Source organism: Microchirus variegatus (assembly GCF_963457635.1).
Source record: "Microchirus variegatus genome assembly, chromosome: 6".
In the NCBI taxonomy this organism is placed as follows: domain Eukaryota; kingdom Metazoa; phylum Chordata; class Actinopteri; order Pleuronectiformes; family Soleidae; genus Microchirus; species Microchirus variegatus.
The window spans coordinates 8,495,169-8,513,559 of NC_139807.1; the positions used below are offsets into that span (position 1 = coordinate 8,495,169).

The 18,391-nt window shown below is 43.0% G+C and overlaps 1 protein-coding gene across 1 annotated transcript in view; it reads left to right on the forward strand.

Moving 5' to 3' along the window:
- The window catches only part of rapgef2b (Rap guanine nucleotide exchange factor 2b), a gene marked incomplete at its 5' end in the record, with an annotated part of 96,181 nt that overhangs the window by 50,481 nt on the left and 27,309 nt on the right, over window positions 1-18,391 (forward strand). Inside the window, one exon of the mRNA XM_083891419.1 lies at window positions 1,881-2,048. Within this exon, the coding sequence (XP_083747545.1) occupies window positions 1,881-2,048 (168 nt within the window). The remainder of the gene's footprint in view (window positions 1-1,880; window positions 2,049-18,391) is intronic.

Genomic DNA, 18,391 nt, shown 5'->3' on the forward strand with positions numbered 1-18,391 from the left:
TCTGTGTCACAGCAGAAGGGCAGCAGTAACCTACATTCAACACAAAGTCAACATTGTGCGAATCCGAACAGCTGTTAATCACAGTGGATGCGATGACGACCATGTATGTTTTGTAACGGCGACTCTGATGACGCCAATAAGAGAAGTGAGGAAATTGCTTGCAAAAGGATGACGAGATGGGAGGACTGACATTTTGTTGTCGTTAATAATTTAACTCCACTAACCCCAACCCTGTATGGCAAGTCTATAATGTATCACAATTTACTAAATCCAATATTCAGTTATATACCATAGGAGACAGAAAAGCAAATTTTTTGTCCCTCCAGTTATAAAACAAATAGTGTTAGAAAGGAATAAGGAGAATATCCTGTCACCAGAGATTTGAATAGAACACTTGGTGCCACCTTAAAGTTGGAGATGAAATCTGACGCACATGCAGTTTAGGATTCATGAATTATTTATCATTCTATTGTTGGCCATTTTCACGCAATAGGGTGTAGAGAGGTGTGAACGAAGATGTACACATTATTTTGAATGAGTCGCCAATTTTGATTAAGGTCGGTGTTTACTGCCACCTTTAAACCTCTCATACTATACAAATTCATCCTTTGCCACATGTGGAAAGCTAGACCTCAAATATAAACCAGGGTTATTTTGAAAATAACAACTGCTTGGCATTGCTGCAGCCACAGAACATCTCAGTAATCTCACTTTCACATACTGTAATTGCCGTGTCTCCTTGAATATGCACTGTAAAAAGAGAGGGGGGGGGGACTTGTGTTAACTGAGCTTCTACTGTATCTGACACACACACAAACTGCCTGTAATAACACCCTCTGCTCTGCTCGCTGCAGACACTCTGTGGCCTTACCCTGCTTGCTATTATAGGTGCCATCCTGCCCTATAATCAGTGAGAAGAGGGGTTTTGCTTTGCCTCGATGCAGAGACAGAAAAAAGAAAGATGCGCACGTGTCGTAGACCTGCATTTTAGAACGCGATGAAAGAGACCTAACGCGTCCAAGGAGTGAAAAAAAAATAAGCCGCTCACGTGGCTGTAGTGTACACACATGCACACATTGCAATTAGACACACAATCACACTTATGCTCTCACTCTCACACACACAACTCCCCTGCCGTTGTCATGGCAGCAGTTGGTGCGGCAGAGGGAGTTTTTTTTTTTGGCAGTGTAATCCCAAAGGCTGAACACTGAGAGGAGAGAGGAGAGGAGCAGGCTCAAAATTGAGGAGGAAAAGGAAAAGGAGTAAACTAACTTGTCATTCCATCATGACCCAAAGCCGCCAGGGAACAGAGTGGTCTCATTTAAGTAGCGCTGAGCCACAGATACTTCAGAAAACTGTATGACTTCACCGACTTTTATGTGAAAGTGGCATTCTGTACCAGTTTTCCACTGCATAAATGTGTTTTTCCTCCTCATTAAAAATGGAAACACGGGGTTTTGAAACATGTCATTTCATTGTGGATAATGTGTTTAACAGGATTGAGGGCATCTCTGTTTTTCTCTGTTCATCTTTTAAACTCAGGCCAGGCTCCATTTTTGTTTTTGTCTGACAATTTTTTCCCTGTCAGTCCTCTCTCCCTCCTAAAATCCTCACTCCGTTTCTGTCTCTCGTTTTCGTGTTGTGAGCCTTTGACGTAGGTGTGTATCGTACATCCCCCACACACTTCTATTTTTACGCAATCAGTGGGGCAGTAGGCAGGGAGGGGAGGGAAGAGGAGGTGGAATCAGTGATGGAGTGTAAGAGGGTGGGGTTTTCGGTATGAGCGTGTGCATGCTGTTTTGGGTAGGAGTGGGGATGGGCGTGATTGAAGACGATGACGGTCTCCCTTTCTCCCTCCCCTCCCTCTCAATCATATTCAGGTGGACTATATGGATGAAAATGAGGAATACTTTCAGCGGCAAGCCTCGCACAGACAGTCCCGTAGGCGCTTTCGGAAGATCAACCAGAAAGGCGAGAGGCAGACGATCATCGACACGGTGGATCCGTACCCCACAGGAAAGCCTCCCATAGCCCAGGGATACCACACGGTGAGTTGCAGCCTGCGTTACAGTTTTTGTGTTTACCCTCGCTGCGGGTTCATCGCTATGCAACTCAGCAGCGGCTCTGAGCTCCCCTGTTGCCGCGTTTGTGCTCTTGTTTTGTGTGTCACGCTCCTTTCCTCAGAACCTGTTGTGCAGTCCTGCCTCAGAGCTTTAAATGAAATGTGTGTCGTCTCTTACACCAACTTCGTGTGTAACCCCCCCCCCCCCATGTTTGGTGCCTGTTGCTGACACTGATTTGAAGGTTGTGTTTTGATCCCATGGACGGAGAGCGCTCTCTTGTCCTCGAGGGAACCTTGTTTTCTAATCTTTGCTGTGGTCTGTCCTCTGTGCAGTGTTGAATTGTTGTTTTTAATTGTTCTTGATAGATTAGAGTTGGTGCACTTGTGTGTAATTGAGCTCCTGCTGCTTGCAGTGTGTGTCACTCTTTTCTCTCTCTTTGGTGTTTCCCTGAGCATCCTCTTTGACTCCTCACAAGCCCTTGTTTGTCTGTGCTTGATTGTCGTCAAAAACAAAATCCTGCAAATGAAGTTCTAATCATGTTTTTGTCCTCTCCCTGTACACCATGTTCAAAACACTTCTGAGCACAATAACAGTGAATACATTTGTTGTTCTCCTGACTTCACACGTTGAATTTGCCCTGGAGAGTCTTTTCAAGAAGTGCATTTCTGTGTGATGATAGTGTAATCATCCAACTTATGTAAATGCAATTAGTTCACTTTGGAACTTGTGTCCTTTCATGTCTCTTTAATTCGCTCAAATTCGGCTTCATATATACTTATACATAGTATATATTTGTTGTTTGGTGGGTAAAGGAAAGAAAATAATGAAAAGACATTTGCCTTTTCATTGCAGTAGTACTGGTTGTCAAGCTAGGGATGTACGCCTGTAATATGGGGTCACATGATACAGATTTGTGTTAAACAGCACCATTTATATTGTATTGTGTTTTTTTTAATGCAGACCACTGTGAGCTTTTGCAACCCTAAAAAAAAGTTTTGTAATTTTAGTACTATAAATGTGTCATCTATGAAACAAACTGATTTGACCAAACTCTGTATTAAATATTGACTGGCAGTTCAAGGTGAGAGTATTATGAGTGACAGGGTGGTTTGTTTGGGAGAAGGGGAGTGCTCCAGGGGCAGCTTGTTTTGTGAATTTTACCCCTGTCCTCTTCCTATGTGAAGGACATTTCCTTCTCCAGAGCCAGTGTTCGATACAGTTCACCTACAGTATTTCACGAATACCATTTTTAAACATGGAACATTGACAATGCCAATTATGAAAGACAAAAGCAGGGCTGTAGTTTGGAATCACTGTGTATTGACTTTCCCCTCGTGAAGGGATTCGACTCCAGCAGCGGAGAGTTAGTTGCCCGTTGCGTTGCATCCAGACTATCTCCCATCTGTGCTTCCATTCTCTGGGAAAAGGAGGCAAAGCATGTTCACACTAATGATGTAAATACCCAGCATGCAATTGCCGCACAGAGGTTTTCCTGTTCTGCACAATTTCACCGCATTCCCTTCATTCCCAACATTCTCCCCTGGGGGTTCTTCTGTCAGTCCGCTGGTTCTGCGTGGAACTCTATGAAACCATCACTCTTAAAAAGGGAAAAAAAAATGCTGCAACATCGTCTTCCTCCTCCTTACATGCGGCCCCACCCTTGTTCCTAAATTTAGACCGGCTGTGATTTTGATTCAGAAGACTGCACTGAACTTTCTCATGGCCCGACTTCTCCCATCGCACACACTCAAAACTCTTGTCGCTCTAGTATCGTTCCTGTGGGAAGGATGGAGCAGTGCCATGGCAACCAGCAGTCCCAAATGGGCTGTGCTTGAGTTCACTCACAAGTACAGTAGGAAAGGGAGCTAACTTAACATGAGTGTCGTGCTGCTGCTGCTGCTGCTGCTGCTGCTTCTCCAGCTGCTGATGACAGAGGGGTGGAGGCGAGCAGAGTGACACATTAATGACTATAGACGGCTAAGCTGACGTAGCAGGCTAATCTCTACTATATAGAATACAGGCGCTGCTCAGATTTTCCTCCTTATTACCCTAAGGCATATTTAGGTTGTGAGAAATGCTGCTAGGATGAATTTGGGATTAAAGAAAGGAGTCTTTTTATTCTGTTTACTTGCGCATATTAAAGCAAATCAAAGCAATAGAGGAATCGGTGATCCAGAGGTATAGTAGCTATGGAGTCAGTTATAATTTAAGACTGAGATTATGGGCACAAGTTATTGAATGATATATATATATATATATATATATATATATATATATATATATATATATATATATATATATATATATACTGTATTTTTTACATTTTCTTTTTGCTACTTTTATTTATTTATTAATTTTATTTAACTTGTGACTAATCTACCGCTTAAACAATTAGCCATTTAATCTGTTGAATATAAAATAACATTATATTTAGATTAGACTCTCCTCTGCACTGTAGTAAACAGAATATTGTTCCGTTTTAACCATTTGTTGTACAAATAGTTTGGAATTATCTCCAGATTAACCTGCTCAGTCAGGGCTTTTCCATCAACTCACGTTTATTACGACAATTCTAACGCAACATTATACATGTCTTTGCGTGCAGAGAAACCAAATGGCACATTTTCATTCACATTTTTTAAAAGGTGATTTCTACTCGTATAATTGAGATCTGCTATTTGGAATGACATCAATTATCTCATAATAAACCGTGGAGTGAGGGAGCCTCTTTATTTGAAACTTAATGGGGTTTTTTTTTTTTAGCATGAAGAGATGTGACGTACTAATGACAGGCTTCGCCCTCAGCTGAGTCACTATCCTGAAATAAGTGATCTTTGATCGTAGCAGAGCGGCCTATGCGTGTCGCGAAGAGTGGATTTTGAGTGCAAGGTCGCAGGTTGGACCCCCCTGTAGTGACCAAGACTGTTCTCGAACAGCTGTGTGAGCTGCTGTTGTCCCTGAGCAGCAGACTGAACCTGCCCAGTCATTGCACAGTAAGTTGCTGTGGAGGAGAGTGCTAGCTCAATATTATAAATGTAATGCTGACCCAGTAGTGGAACTCCCACTGGGAGTGCACACACACACACACAGACACACACAGCCCCCACCACTATCTGATAACGAGCTATTATCTATATGAAGTGAGGATTATTTGGCTCTTGCTATATTTATAGCGTAGTATAGTTGCGTCTTGAATCCGTAAGCGCGGTTTCATTTGAATCTGTCGGGACATTTACTATAATTGGAAAACTGAGTTTCGATACATAAACTCCACCATTAGTTGAATAAGTGTTCAGCCAGTCGGTTAATCAACCTGTCAGCTTCAATTTTAGCTCTGAAACGCTCTGTGTGTGCGTCTTCCTACTAACTCACTCAGACAACGTCAGAGCCGGGATGAAGTATGTTTTTGTGATTGTTTTGGATTTTCCAGCCGTTTATGTCACTGGTCCCTTGTCTGGTTCTTTTAAGAGCCCAGAACATGGAAACTATGAAGTATTGTTGTAGTTTTCTTACAGCATAGCCCACCGTCTTTGACATTAACGAGAACGAGTCGTCTGGAAAACCGATGGGGTCTCCTTTTGAAAAACATCTATAAAGCAGTCTTGTAATCTGTAGACTTGAGTTGATGTTTAATTCAGCAGGGTTTTCACTGGACACATAGTTCGGCTCTGTGAATACAGCAAAGTCGCCAGCTTCACTTCAACTGTTGGTTTTAGCTTTAGATTCTTTCTGTGTTCTTTCTGGGAATGTGGTGTGAAAATAATGGACTGAAAAACACTTTGATATCCAGCCGACGAACGGCATCAATGGGTTTATTCTGAAGTTGCGCTTATGGTCGCGGGCTACGGTCAGTCAGGAGCAATTTGTGAGAGATCAAAGTAAAGGTGTTGCCCACGGCGACATTTGCGCTCTTCTGTGCATCGCCAGTCACTTTTTTTCCTCCTTTCCCTTGCACATGAAACGACATCATCCTAATTTGTAAGGCCGGTCCAAATCAATGACACAAATAAGTGGCATGAAATTATATATATTTAGGAGGTAAATTGCAATGCACTGTTACTATTTACATCAAGCATGATGTGATTGAGCTTTTAAAAGCTGCAGAAAAAAGCAGTGATTCACTGAAAAATGTGAGGAATCTGCTGCGATTGGCTGTCGGGGTTACTCACACTTTTTTGTGTCTCAGATAGGAGAGCAGGCTCCTTGTGATAAGAGGGTGCATTAGCGTTTCCTCCTTAGAGGAATAGAATGACCTTTGCGGCATTTCTAAGGTGAAAGTTGGCAGCTTTGGCTCCACTGCTCTTTTTCAGATTTACTATCAAAGACCACACCTCCTTTTTTTTCTTCTTCTTCACGGGTAACATTAAAAGCCTCTGATTTACAGTATGATGTAAGTTCCTCCTCCCATTTTATGCCACTGTTTGCTGAAGTAAGTCATGCTCTTGCCCCCAAGTATTATGTCATTTGATTTGAGTAATGGAGCTGAAATCTCTCAGGGGAAAAAACATTATAGCCTTAATTTGTAGGTTTTTGGGGGCAAAGGATGACAACCAGTGAATGTAAAGCCTTAAGTAAGTATAGATATATAAATGTGCTTGTGTTTCCATAGATGCATCTTGTTTAAATCAAGGCCGATGACAGAGACAGTGTTCAGAACTAAACATGACTCAGTGCTCAGAGCAGTGGGCTAACACTTGGCCGCCTTGTACAAAGTGGACACAGCGGAGTTATTCCTAGAATTACTCTCTATATTCACACGCTCGCACTCGCAGCCTCTGCATGTTCTGTCCTCGGAAAGGCTCGCCATCTCCATTTTATTACCTCCCAGTTTTAAAACGTTATCTCATGCTCGCATAAACAGACATTTGAGCTGCCGAACCTGACACACACACACACACTCTCTCACACACAGTCATTTCTCACTTAAGGTCTGATTGTATCTGTCGCTCAGTTTGAAGTGACTCGCACTGATGTGCCTGCTGTCGAGTCCTTTTATTTACTGAATGCTACACTCCTGGTTTTATCCATGGCAAATAATGAGTGTCCTCTTTCTTTTTTTTATACTATCTTTCAAACTCCTCCTCATCTTCAAACATTACTTCAAAAACTGAACAGATGAGTAATCTTCCTTCTCTGGGTTTACTCAATGGCCAGGACGGCATCCAAGGCCCCGAACAGCTGTTCTATAAATATATAAGCAGCAGGAGGCAGACAATCAATACTCCCTTTTCTCTTCCCCTCCATCCGGGCAGCCTGGTGGTGTGTGAGGTTGGCCTGTAATCAGAGGGTCGCAGGTTTAATCCCCGTGGAAGCAAATGTGTCCACCGGCAATTGTGTGCTCTGTTGGTGTGACCTTGACAATGACATTGCTCACTCTTATAGTACAGACAACTTCTTAACTGCTGTAAGATATACTGTACCTGGAAGCAAGAGAATTAACCGAGTACTGACGATGCCTGACCTGAACCGAGTGTTGAGTGTGTGTGTGTTACCCTTTCCCTGACATGCAACCGTTACCATGGTCACTGCTTGTTTTCCATGTCGTGCATGGCTGCCAATATCCACATAAAAAATAATAATACTGCACCATAGTGCTGCACATGTACGCGTGTGATTGGAAATTAACATTTGTTTGAATCCAGCTCAACAGGGACCCGACAGGCACATGAATCCGAGGTCTAGACACAACAATGCTATCGACTTAGCTCGGGGCAGAAACGGTGGGGAAACGATCAGTCTAGCTCTGCGCAAAGGTGACAAAATCTGCCTAGAGGCACCTCTCGCATTATTAACCCACATGTTTCTTGTGTATTTCATGCATACAAAACCAAAACCTAAGCATAGTTGTTGTATTTAACACGCGGTGGCATTCATTATCTTGTATAGTAACTAGCTGACTAGCTGACCAGCTGGATGTAATATATATCATAAAATATTTCCCTAAATTTAGCACGAGATGAGAAACCAAAGTAAAATTCACCAAAGACGGGGTCTTGTTTTAACACTGAACATAGCACAACTTCATTGTATAATTGTTGTTTGGTTTGAGTTTGAAACTGTCCTGCAGTGGTTAATGAGGAGGTTAAGACGTTAAATGATCTGATCAGTAATCTGCAGGCACGCTCTTAAAAAAAATTATAGGGGTGGTATGTGTGTGCATGCAAGCCAGAATAGTAATACATGTATCTGTGTGTTCTGCTTGTGTCCTTGGCTACGTGCATTGAAGAAGTGAACGGAATTTTTGACCTTGAATATATAATATTTCAGTGTGCCGAGTCCTTAAATCATTTAAAAGGATTTCACCAGTAGGTTCATATAATCTTTTCATATTTTCAAGTTTTAGAGTGTTAACATCCTTCACAAAAGAGCTGGCGTTTGGTTTTCATGTCAAGGCAACAGAAGCTGCAAGCGTCGCACTTCCTGCAACAATAAGTACGGCCGTCTATTGACAACAGTGATGTACAAGTTCACCAGCAAACGCGTATTGATCAGGCTCAGTTCAGCGGAGAGTATGTCACTCTATTGTTGTGAAGGTTTTTAACTGTGTCGGTGAGGGTCTCGCCCTCGGTTTCTCACCCCCTCGACTGACTGGCAAGTGGCATGTTTGATAACCTCTATCTCCCTCTCTTCTCTCCATGGCTTTCTCTCCTTAACTTGGCTCGCAGGAATGCAATAAACCCCAGGTACCGTATCTGCTAACACCGAGTTGCCTGTTGTGTTTATATAGTGTGTCTGTGTCTGCTGTACTAGCCGTCTGTGTTGGTTGCTTCTGGGTTTATCTGTGTCTGCTTCTGATTTGTTGCATCTACTTCCTTCCTTCCTTAATAAATGCCTTCCATTTTCTGACATGGAGGCTGATAAGGACGGAGAAAGACAAGCCTGATCTCCCCCCCCCCCCCCCCCTCCCACCCATTTTCTACCAATTCAATTCTTCTGAAATGCTCCCATCTTCTTGCTTCCGCACGCATTATCTTCTTTTGGATCTAAAAATAAGCGCGCTTGGTTTGAAACAGAGCTCGTCGTGATGACAGAGGAATGATAAACATCGCCTCTGGAGCAGCTTATGGACCTGTAAACTGAGATAATGGTGACAATTTAGCTGATTGAGGTGCATGGTATCTGTAACACTGCTGATGATGCTCTGGATGATGTCGCCCACTATCTTTAAGGCTCTGTAGACTATTATTATCCCTGCTGTGAGTGTTTGAATGCAGGGATGCAAACATCTACCCGTTGCCCAGTAAATATGCCACATACAAGTGTTCCTATATTACAATGGCTTTTTAAAGGTACTTTAAATTAAGCAGCTATTTTAAGACATACCTAACATTAGTACCCATGTGGGCTTCAGTTATAAACATAGCATCACTGCTCCCCCCCCCCCCCGCTATGTCTGGAACCAATATGTCATATTTATTTTTTGATCTTCCGTCACGGAGTCCTGCAGTGTCCAGGCAGAAATGGACAGAGGCTGCAAAAGATCAGAAGTCACGATGTCGAGTCGTCATGAGAGCAGAGAGAGAGAACAAACCTGCCACTCTCAGCGGAGGAAAAGCCAAGCTCCTATTTTTGGAGACGTCCTTTGTGACAACCTGCTTTGCTTCAGCTGTGCCGAGATATAAAAGCCTCAGCTGCGAATGGAGACATTACGGCGGAAGCAGAAGCACTTTTCTGTGTGTACCTTTTCTTGATTCTCGCCTCCTGCATTCCCTCACCTTAATGTTGAAGCGCAGTTTTATTCGGAGGAGCAGCAAATGTTTATTTTCTCTATCAATTCATTAGTATCTCGATTAATCCATTAATGTTTTGTGCATAAAATATAAACGGCCATTACAATTTCCCTTTGCTAGTGTTCAATTACATTCACACATTTTATAGTTCATTGTAAGAGTCATAATATTTTATCCAAGAGAATCTTTTGGTTAAAAAGTCTCAACTCTTCATCAATCATTGAGGAACTTCCTGATGAATTTTTATTTCTGACCAATTACTCAACTCATTTGTTCGGCTCTAGGGCTTTTCACATTAATTTCAAATCAGTAAAAGTGGCAGTGGTGATCGATGAAAGACAACGCAGTTCATTTATTTTCCACAGTGTCTATTTCACAGTAAATATCTAGATGTGCAGTCAAAGTCGGTCGTCCTTTGTGTCGCTGAATCGCTTTCCTGAACGTCTCCCTTTTTCGAGCACAGACACCAAAAGCAGAATCTGTGTTTATAGTTATTCATAGCAACATATCAAACATATTTTTTTTTTCTTTGCTTTGATAGAAGTGGAACAGATATTTTTGGGAACATTTGTATGTTCTCGTGTGATAGTATTGCAGGTGAAACTACGACTCGTGCCGCCGAGGAAAAAAATAAGCGGCTCATTTTTACAACTGGCCGTGGTTTATTTCTCAGCCTGTGTTATGGAACATACTCACTGACATTTGATGGGCTTTTCATGTCAGTTATGACATTCAAAGACCTTTTTGAAAGTTGGGGGTATTTTCAGATTGGGTGACAGATGACATTTATGTAGATGATAATGAGCCTGCGCAGTGGGGATAACGGAGCTTTGTGTGTTTGTCACTTGAATTTGATCAGACTATTGAAACCATTTGATCTGTTCAGCATTGAACTGCTGTGAGTCGACGCTGTGTTTCCCTCAAGGTGCGGTTTTGGTTTGGTACGCTACGGTATGGTTTGGAATGGGTCGAGTGTCTCAACAAGACGTCAAGCTTTATATGCGTTTGCCTCGACTTCCATGTGATATTTTTACCCTGATTTCAAGGAAGTGATGTTTTTCTGTTGCCCCATCAGCTGACTGTCACGGCTGGAGCCAGTCTCACCAAAGATTGGAATGGTTGGGGCTCGGGCTGAACATAATTTGTGTCAAAATAAAATGTTGGATTCTTTATTGTCTCGATCTATACACATCTTACTCTACAGACTGAAGAGAACATGTTTGTTTCTTCCAGATCTGCACAATCCTTTTAAATATGTTTTTTTTTCTATCGCTGATATCCTATACCTGAACAGAAGCTTTTACCCAGTGGAAACACGGCTCAAGTGTTGAAAATGCTTCTTAGTTAGTCCAACATAAAATGTGTTTTGTTTCATGTTGGTTGCTTGGTCCCCATAATGTTAGATGGATAATGATAACAACAGGAAGAAGCCTGTGATGATGATTGTTCTCCAGTTTCAGCTGGAGTAAGTGAAGTAAATTAAGCACATTCTCTGTGGGGTTTGTGTATTGCCATTCGTTAATAATTGAAATTCATGGGTAATCGTATTGTATGGAAAATGTGCTTCACATTTGTACCTGTAATCCTCGTAGAAGCTATAGCCACAAGCGTTTTTAGACACACAGTATAGAAACATTGCTTAATGTCTGATGGATGATGTTGCTACGAACCATTAACTTCACCTATACTTGTAGTGTGCTTTTAAGTGTAGGATTTTAGGGACAAGGAATTGGTTTGGATTGGAAGTGTTTTTGGAGGCCTTATGCTCACAATATGCATTTGACCTTTTACCGTTTCAGGTTATCGTTGTTTTCTTTTCGTTTCTTGGGTAACTGAGCGACGCAGAAAGGTGGAACGTGCTTCCTGTCACTTAATTCCGCCTCATCCCTCGCTGTCAATGTAAAGTTAAAGACTTCCAGTTCATAACTTCCAGTTCATTCCATGGTTACTCAATAACCTAATCCAGTAACCTTTAGTTAATCATCAACTTTACACTCAACTTGCCAGAAATGTTACTCTCCTACTTATTCTGCCCACACTATCCTTCTTTTTGTTTTTTTCCATCCTCCATTTTGATTTATACACCTTGTAGCAGGTGCATGGATACGACAGATGTTTTGCCCCCTGTGCACTTAGCAACATAATCTTTTTAAACGCGTCTCACTGCTTGTGTTTCTGCCAAATTATTTTCAGAGCAGCATGCTGGCGACAAACGGTGTGATAAATGAAATAAACCCTCAGGCTGACGCAGCTACGGAAATATAGTGTCTTTATTAGATCATCATTCCTGTTCTTACAATGCCATTTAGCAGCGCTGTAATAGGACTGATGTCAAGGATTAATGCACGGAGCTGGCACTCGGTAGTTCCATGTTTTTTTTCTCCGCGCGTGGCTTTCTGTTGGCTAACATACAGTACGCATCCAGTGAACATTACAAGGTACGACGCAGATCAATAAATGAGAGTGGGTTTGATCCTCCTGTAATTGACGGTTGAAGTTTTCTTGAGCAGGATAGTGAAAAATGACCTGCTTTACTGGAAAATGAGGTGTTTTCTGAGGCGAAGTGTAGTTTTATGTTACAGTTCAGGCTATTCGATTCTGTTTAATTCAGTTTGATATTCTAGCTTTGTATCTCACCACACATCTAAAGATTAAGTCTGGTAATATTCTATAGACCTTTTGAACATGTCTGCATATCTGAAGCCTGCTATGTCATAATCCTGAGCTGAGTTGTATCAGAGTGCGTTTTTTTAAGTATCTTTAATGGCTGAAGTGCCATAGGCAGAAAGAAAAAATAACTTGTGGTTTTTAGACAATAGTTTTGACAATTTAAAAAGTTAAATAGGATCAAAATCTGATCTCATCTGATTTAAATTTCAACACTTGTCACAGTATATCACTCTGTTCCTGTTATGGGAGTCATTGCAGCTCCAAAACAAAGAACGCTGCATGACGGCGTTTGTTATTTGTGGTTTTTCTTGGTTTTAAGACTTGTGACTGTTTCATTTTATAGCTAATTGGAGTGATTTATGATGTTGAAAACAACTCTGCTTTGTTATGATTATTATGCCCACATAATCATAACATTATTATGCTCTGTGAGATATGTGGCTATCTTTGTTTTGCCTTTTTTTTTAAAAGCGTTGGATAGAAATCTAAGATATTGCCATGGAATGATATCTTCTTCTGTTTTTCACCAATCAAAACAATGGCGTCTGTGTGTGTGTGTGTGTGTGTGTGTGTGTGTGTGTGCGTGTGTGCGTGCTCACCACGTGTCGGTGCTCTGGTGTCAGCAGTGTTATGAGGTTTTTATGGTTTTAATGCCACGCATCGGCAAACAAAAACATCACATGGCCGACACGCCATAAATGCATTGCAGGCATGCCGGGTTCACACACTGTTTACAAATGGCACTTGAGGCTCCGCCCCCCCCCCCCCCCCCCCACTCTACCTCATGCATTTAGCACACACTGCAATTGAGCTTGAGTGCATTTATGTTATTCTCCAGTGGCGTTATTCACATCACTGTCACAATCGTCTTAAGATCGATGCTGCTCTGCCTCTCGGCGTTTACACTTAGCTTGTGATTAGTCAGGGGAGGAAAGGAAAAAAAAAAAAGGCCGGTATGTTCCTAGAAAGCTTTAAACAAGGAAGGGGGCGGGGCCTGATATTCCCCAGACGAGACCCCGTTGCCTCGGTGATGTAATGATGCCCCCCACACCCCCCCGGATGATTGTTGGAGACGTTAATGACCAAGCTGTGCAGCGAACCACCTGAGCTTTTCTGTTGTTGTTATGCTACATTACATCATGGCTGGGGGGCAGGAGAGGTGATGTCATAGTGGGTCTCCAGCTTCCCTTCCCCCCCACCACCACCACAATCCTCCCACTCGTCTCCCCACTGCTTTGATTGGAACCGCTCCAAAACCAGTCATTGTATGCTCGCTGCTTTCTAGGCATCGTCTGAGGCACAACAGACGGATACTTTATACGACACATAAAATATAACAACGTAAACACCGGCCTCAGCTGTCTGTGAATTAAAATAGTATTGGATTTCCTTTTGTTTTCCAATCTTGATTGCTTTTGAAATATTTATATATGTGTTCAATTTTACAATTGAAACCTCATCATATGCAGCTCTGAATTTCAATGATTCTTGTTTATTAATGCAAGCAATGTACAGCTGCAGACGGGGATTATGTTTATTTATTTTTTTAAATACTTCTGTGTTTCAGCCATATTGAAAGATGCCAGATATGAAACCTTTAAATGAACAGTTCAAAAACATAATGTTTACAGCACATTAAACCAGAAGCTGAGAATATTAAGGCAATTCAGTACCTAAAAGATCAAACTTTGCCAAAATTGCCAATTACACACACAAATTCAAAATGTATTCAAACATTTGTTTCATATTGTCACTCGTCCTGACTGACCATTAGCTTCGTTGCTTTAACTTTTCATGTTTTTTGCAGTCTCTCCCGTCTCTCGTCTCTTTATCAATACATCAAAATGACAAGAAAATGACTGCGGTGGAGCGAGATGACAGGAAATGACTGGCACTGTCAAAAATGCAGGACAGGGGTTTGACAACGATGACAAAACAGCCGTAATGAAATAAAAAAATAAAGTGTCACGTCTAGTTTATTGAGGTGTGGAACTTTTCATCCGCGCGCTGCCTTTATCTTTGTCATCTATAGAGTCAATTGTGACAGCTTCTAAGCTACTAAGTCTTTATTTGTGGTGCTGATTTAATGGTGTTGGGTGACCTTTAACCCTCCCCTTTGTTCCCTGTGATGCTTTGTTGTCACATAAAGTGTACCGTTATCTCTATCTGTCTGAACTAGATCTTCATACGTGGTGTCTTCTAAGCGTCCTTTCCCTCGTCTCTAACCCAAACCTTTACCCTAGAATCTAAACCCTTTAAGAAGAAGCCTAACCCTAAAACCAAGCCTTGAAGTTGCGAGGACCAGGCAAAAATGTCCTGACAAAGATAGACTACAGAAACACACACACACACACATTTTCCATCTTGCTCTCACAAAGCAGAGAAGTGTAGTTGTTGTTTTGTTATTTGAATCCTTGCTGTCACTGCTGCTGCTCGCTGTACTACAGCTGAGTGAGGGTGAAGTGCCAGAGTCTATTGCCACTTTCTCTGTCTCTTTCTCTCCTGCAAACACACTCGTCTCTCTCCACCTCCCCTCCCCTCCCCTCCCCTCACTTCACTGTGTCTCGCTGCCTCGTCACCACAGCAACTGAAGGCCCTGGAGGGGTGTGTAGGGGGCTGAATGGGTGGTTGAGTGGTTAGTGGGGTGCCGTGGGGGCTCGCGCTCACCCGGTTGCCATGGCTATTTCAGCTGAGCAACGGTGACGGGAGTGACATCATTGCTGCCGCTCTCCGCGCGTGTCTATGCTGTTCTCCATCTTCCACCTGCCCTCTTTTTTTTCTTCTTTTTTTTTAACTCCAGAACCGACGCCACTCTTTCTCCCTCCGTCCACCACCTCTCTCTCTCTCTCCTTCAATAGGAAGTGCCTCTGTCTCAGTTTCTCTGTCTCCCCACCCAGGAAATGGCTTTTCCTTCATGTGGTTACTATGCCAACCGGCTCCAGCCGCTTTCTTGTGCCGAAGTGAGCGTGATAATGGCAAATTTTACTCGCACTGTGCCTCCTCTCTCCTCCAATCACACATTTATCTATTTCTCGCATCCTCTTCTGTAGTACCTCCCTCCACTCGTCTGCAAATATGCCCTGTCTTTTTCTTTTTTTTGCTTTGTGTATCATCTCCTCTTCCTCACTTCCAGCCTCTCATCCGCCCTTCTCTTCTTTCCATCTCTCTATCAGTGGTTGTGCCCTCCAGAGAGAGGAGCACTGCCATTGTGGCTGCTCTTACAGCATCACTGTCAGGCAGGGAGGAGGTCCTGACTCCCCCAATCTCCCCCACCATGTCCCCCTCCTCCTCCTCCTCCTCCTGAGACACACACACTTACACACACAAACCCTCCTCCTCTGGCTCCCGTTACAAACAAACCGCTGCTGGTTTAAACGTACAGTGCGTTGGTGGAGGCTGCTGCCGTCTCGACTCTTCAAATAATCTACTGGTGCAAAACAGACGCACACTGCTGTGTGCGTGCGTGTCTTTTCTCTCTCTGTGTGTAGCTTTTACTTTCAGGAGAGGGAGGGAGGGGAGACGAGATAGCGAAGAGAGGGAGCAAACGTGAGTGAAAGTGTTGTCAGCCATTTTTCTCATCTTTTTTTTTTTTTCTTCCTCCCACCGTTTTCCTGCTTTATTATCGGCGCTGGTGTTCCTCCTGCTGGAGATGTGATTGTCAAGTGCGCGCAGAGAAGACGCCGGGTGTTTTTTGCGTTGCTTGGATAAAAGGGATATATATTTCTTTTTTTTCCATTTCCCTCTCTCTCTCTCTCTCGCTCTGTCTCGCTCCTACTCCTCCTCCTCCTGTGTGGTTTTAAGATATTTCTGTGGGAAGCAGCGGGGGAGGCTGGAGGCTGCTGTTGGTTGTGGAGAGTCTAATCAGGCCAAGGGAAGGGAAGAGGAGAGCGGATACTCCCAGACCTGTCAAGCCGCCGCCTCCTCCTCCTCCTTTCAGAGAAGGAGAGAGGGAGACGGTGCAGCCGAAGGGAGGAGAGAGGGCTGGAGGGTTTGGATGGATATGGGGGGTCAATGCTGAGGCATAGTGCAGGTCCGGGATGTAAGATTTTAGCCCGGTGAACATTTTTTTTCATTATGAAACCATTAGCAGCATCAGACAGCAATGGAGTCCCGAGCCAGCAAGATAAAACCCCGGTAAGTAGCCTATCGACGTGCAACCTTTCTCCCGTGTGTGTGTGTGTGTGTGTGTGTGTGTAAGTGAGAGTGTGTCTCCTCTCCCCCCCCCCCCTTCATTTATGACCCTGTAGATATGATTACCGGCTTTATAATGGATGTGCATCGGATTTCCATCGGAGTCTGCACACGAGATGAATGAACGAACGAACGAACGAACGCGGCCAAGGACCCAAGGGCGAGACGGGAGGAAACACTGATTATTATTATTGCGCTGTGGAGCCTCAGATGTGTGTCAGTGTGTTGTACTAGAAACGGCCGCCATGTGCTCGCTGTCACTTCACACGCGCACGCAGCACACGCGTGTATTCTTTTAAAAGGATCTATCGATCTCAGATAACATACAGAGCCCTTCCTGCTTATATTTTTTATTAGGAGCGTATGTCAAAAAAAGCGACACCTATAAAAGTGCCATGTCACAATGTTGCCAATCTCCCACACACACACGCGCGCGCGCGCTCACGTACAGTGGTGCAGGTGTGAGTTTAACGACCGTAATCGTCTCTGCCCTCATTATGTTTTACGACGCACTGAGGTGACAATATTTGATCGTATAGGTCCATAAGACGTGCCCGTGAAATTAAACACGCCGGGAGATTTAAGGGGTGAAATCAGTGTGTAAGAGATAGACGATGATGATGATGATGATGATGATGGTGGTGGTGGTGGTGGTTTAATGGGGAGAGGTGATGTCATGTGAGCACTGAGACTCGTCCCACCTTTTAGCCTCCAGGACGAGCTGCTACAGCTCAAATGCAGCAGCGGTGATTTATGCAGGGCGAGTTATTTTAAGCAGAGGGAGAATAAATCGATGTGTATGAAGAAGAAACACGGTTGATATTTCCTGTTTTCACAATGACGATCAGCTGAGACGAAGTCTCGTTGTTATTTATTTATTTATTTATTTGTCTGAGAGCCAGCTGTAGTCGCTGGTGGCGCTGTCCGTGGTGCTGGAAGCAGCCGGCGGCCTCAGCAGACCTTTTGAAGGCCTGAGCTGATCTGCACTTGAACGGTGAAAAAAAAAAAAAACCCGGATTGATCGTTTGTCAGTGCCGCTGGCATCACTCACGCACCGGGACCACACACGCGTACGCGCACGCAGAGAGGCACGCCCGCAGTGTAAATGACACTGATGGATCAGAACAAAGATGTCCAGCTTCCCTTAATAAGGCTTTATAAATAGCAATAAGAACCAATTGGCTCCATAATGTATAACTTGCATATACATTAGAATGTGTATTTCAACTATTGTCCCCTAATACAAGCAATCAGTGGGTTTAGGTTGACTTATTACATCACAGACCAAAACAGCTTGAGTTTGCAGCTAGTTGTTAGCATGCCTAGCGCTATTCTGTCTTTCTGCTATCCATGAACTTTTAAATATTACATTCCTTTAGCTGACAGACCATAATTTTGTCTCCTCGTCAATCCAAAAACCGCAACTGTCCTCGACTACGACTGATTGATGTCATGTCTTTCTCACTTCGAATTGGCATCTTTTACTTCAAGTGTCAAATCATCTGGGTGTTTTAGTCCAGCTTTGAGAAATTAGATTTAGTAAAACATTCTAAACATGTATTTTCCCATTGTAATTAACATAATTAGATTTCTAGTGTTTCTAATGTCCATCTGTTAAAAACTTACGCTCACTTAAACATTGGTAGTGTTGTGTGCAGGTAATTTCTACATTGCTTTACACTCTCTGTGCCTGTTTGTATGGTAGCATTTAAAAGACATTTTCGGCTAAACCTTTAT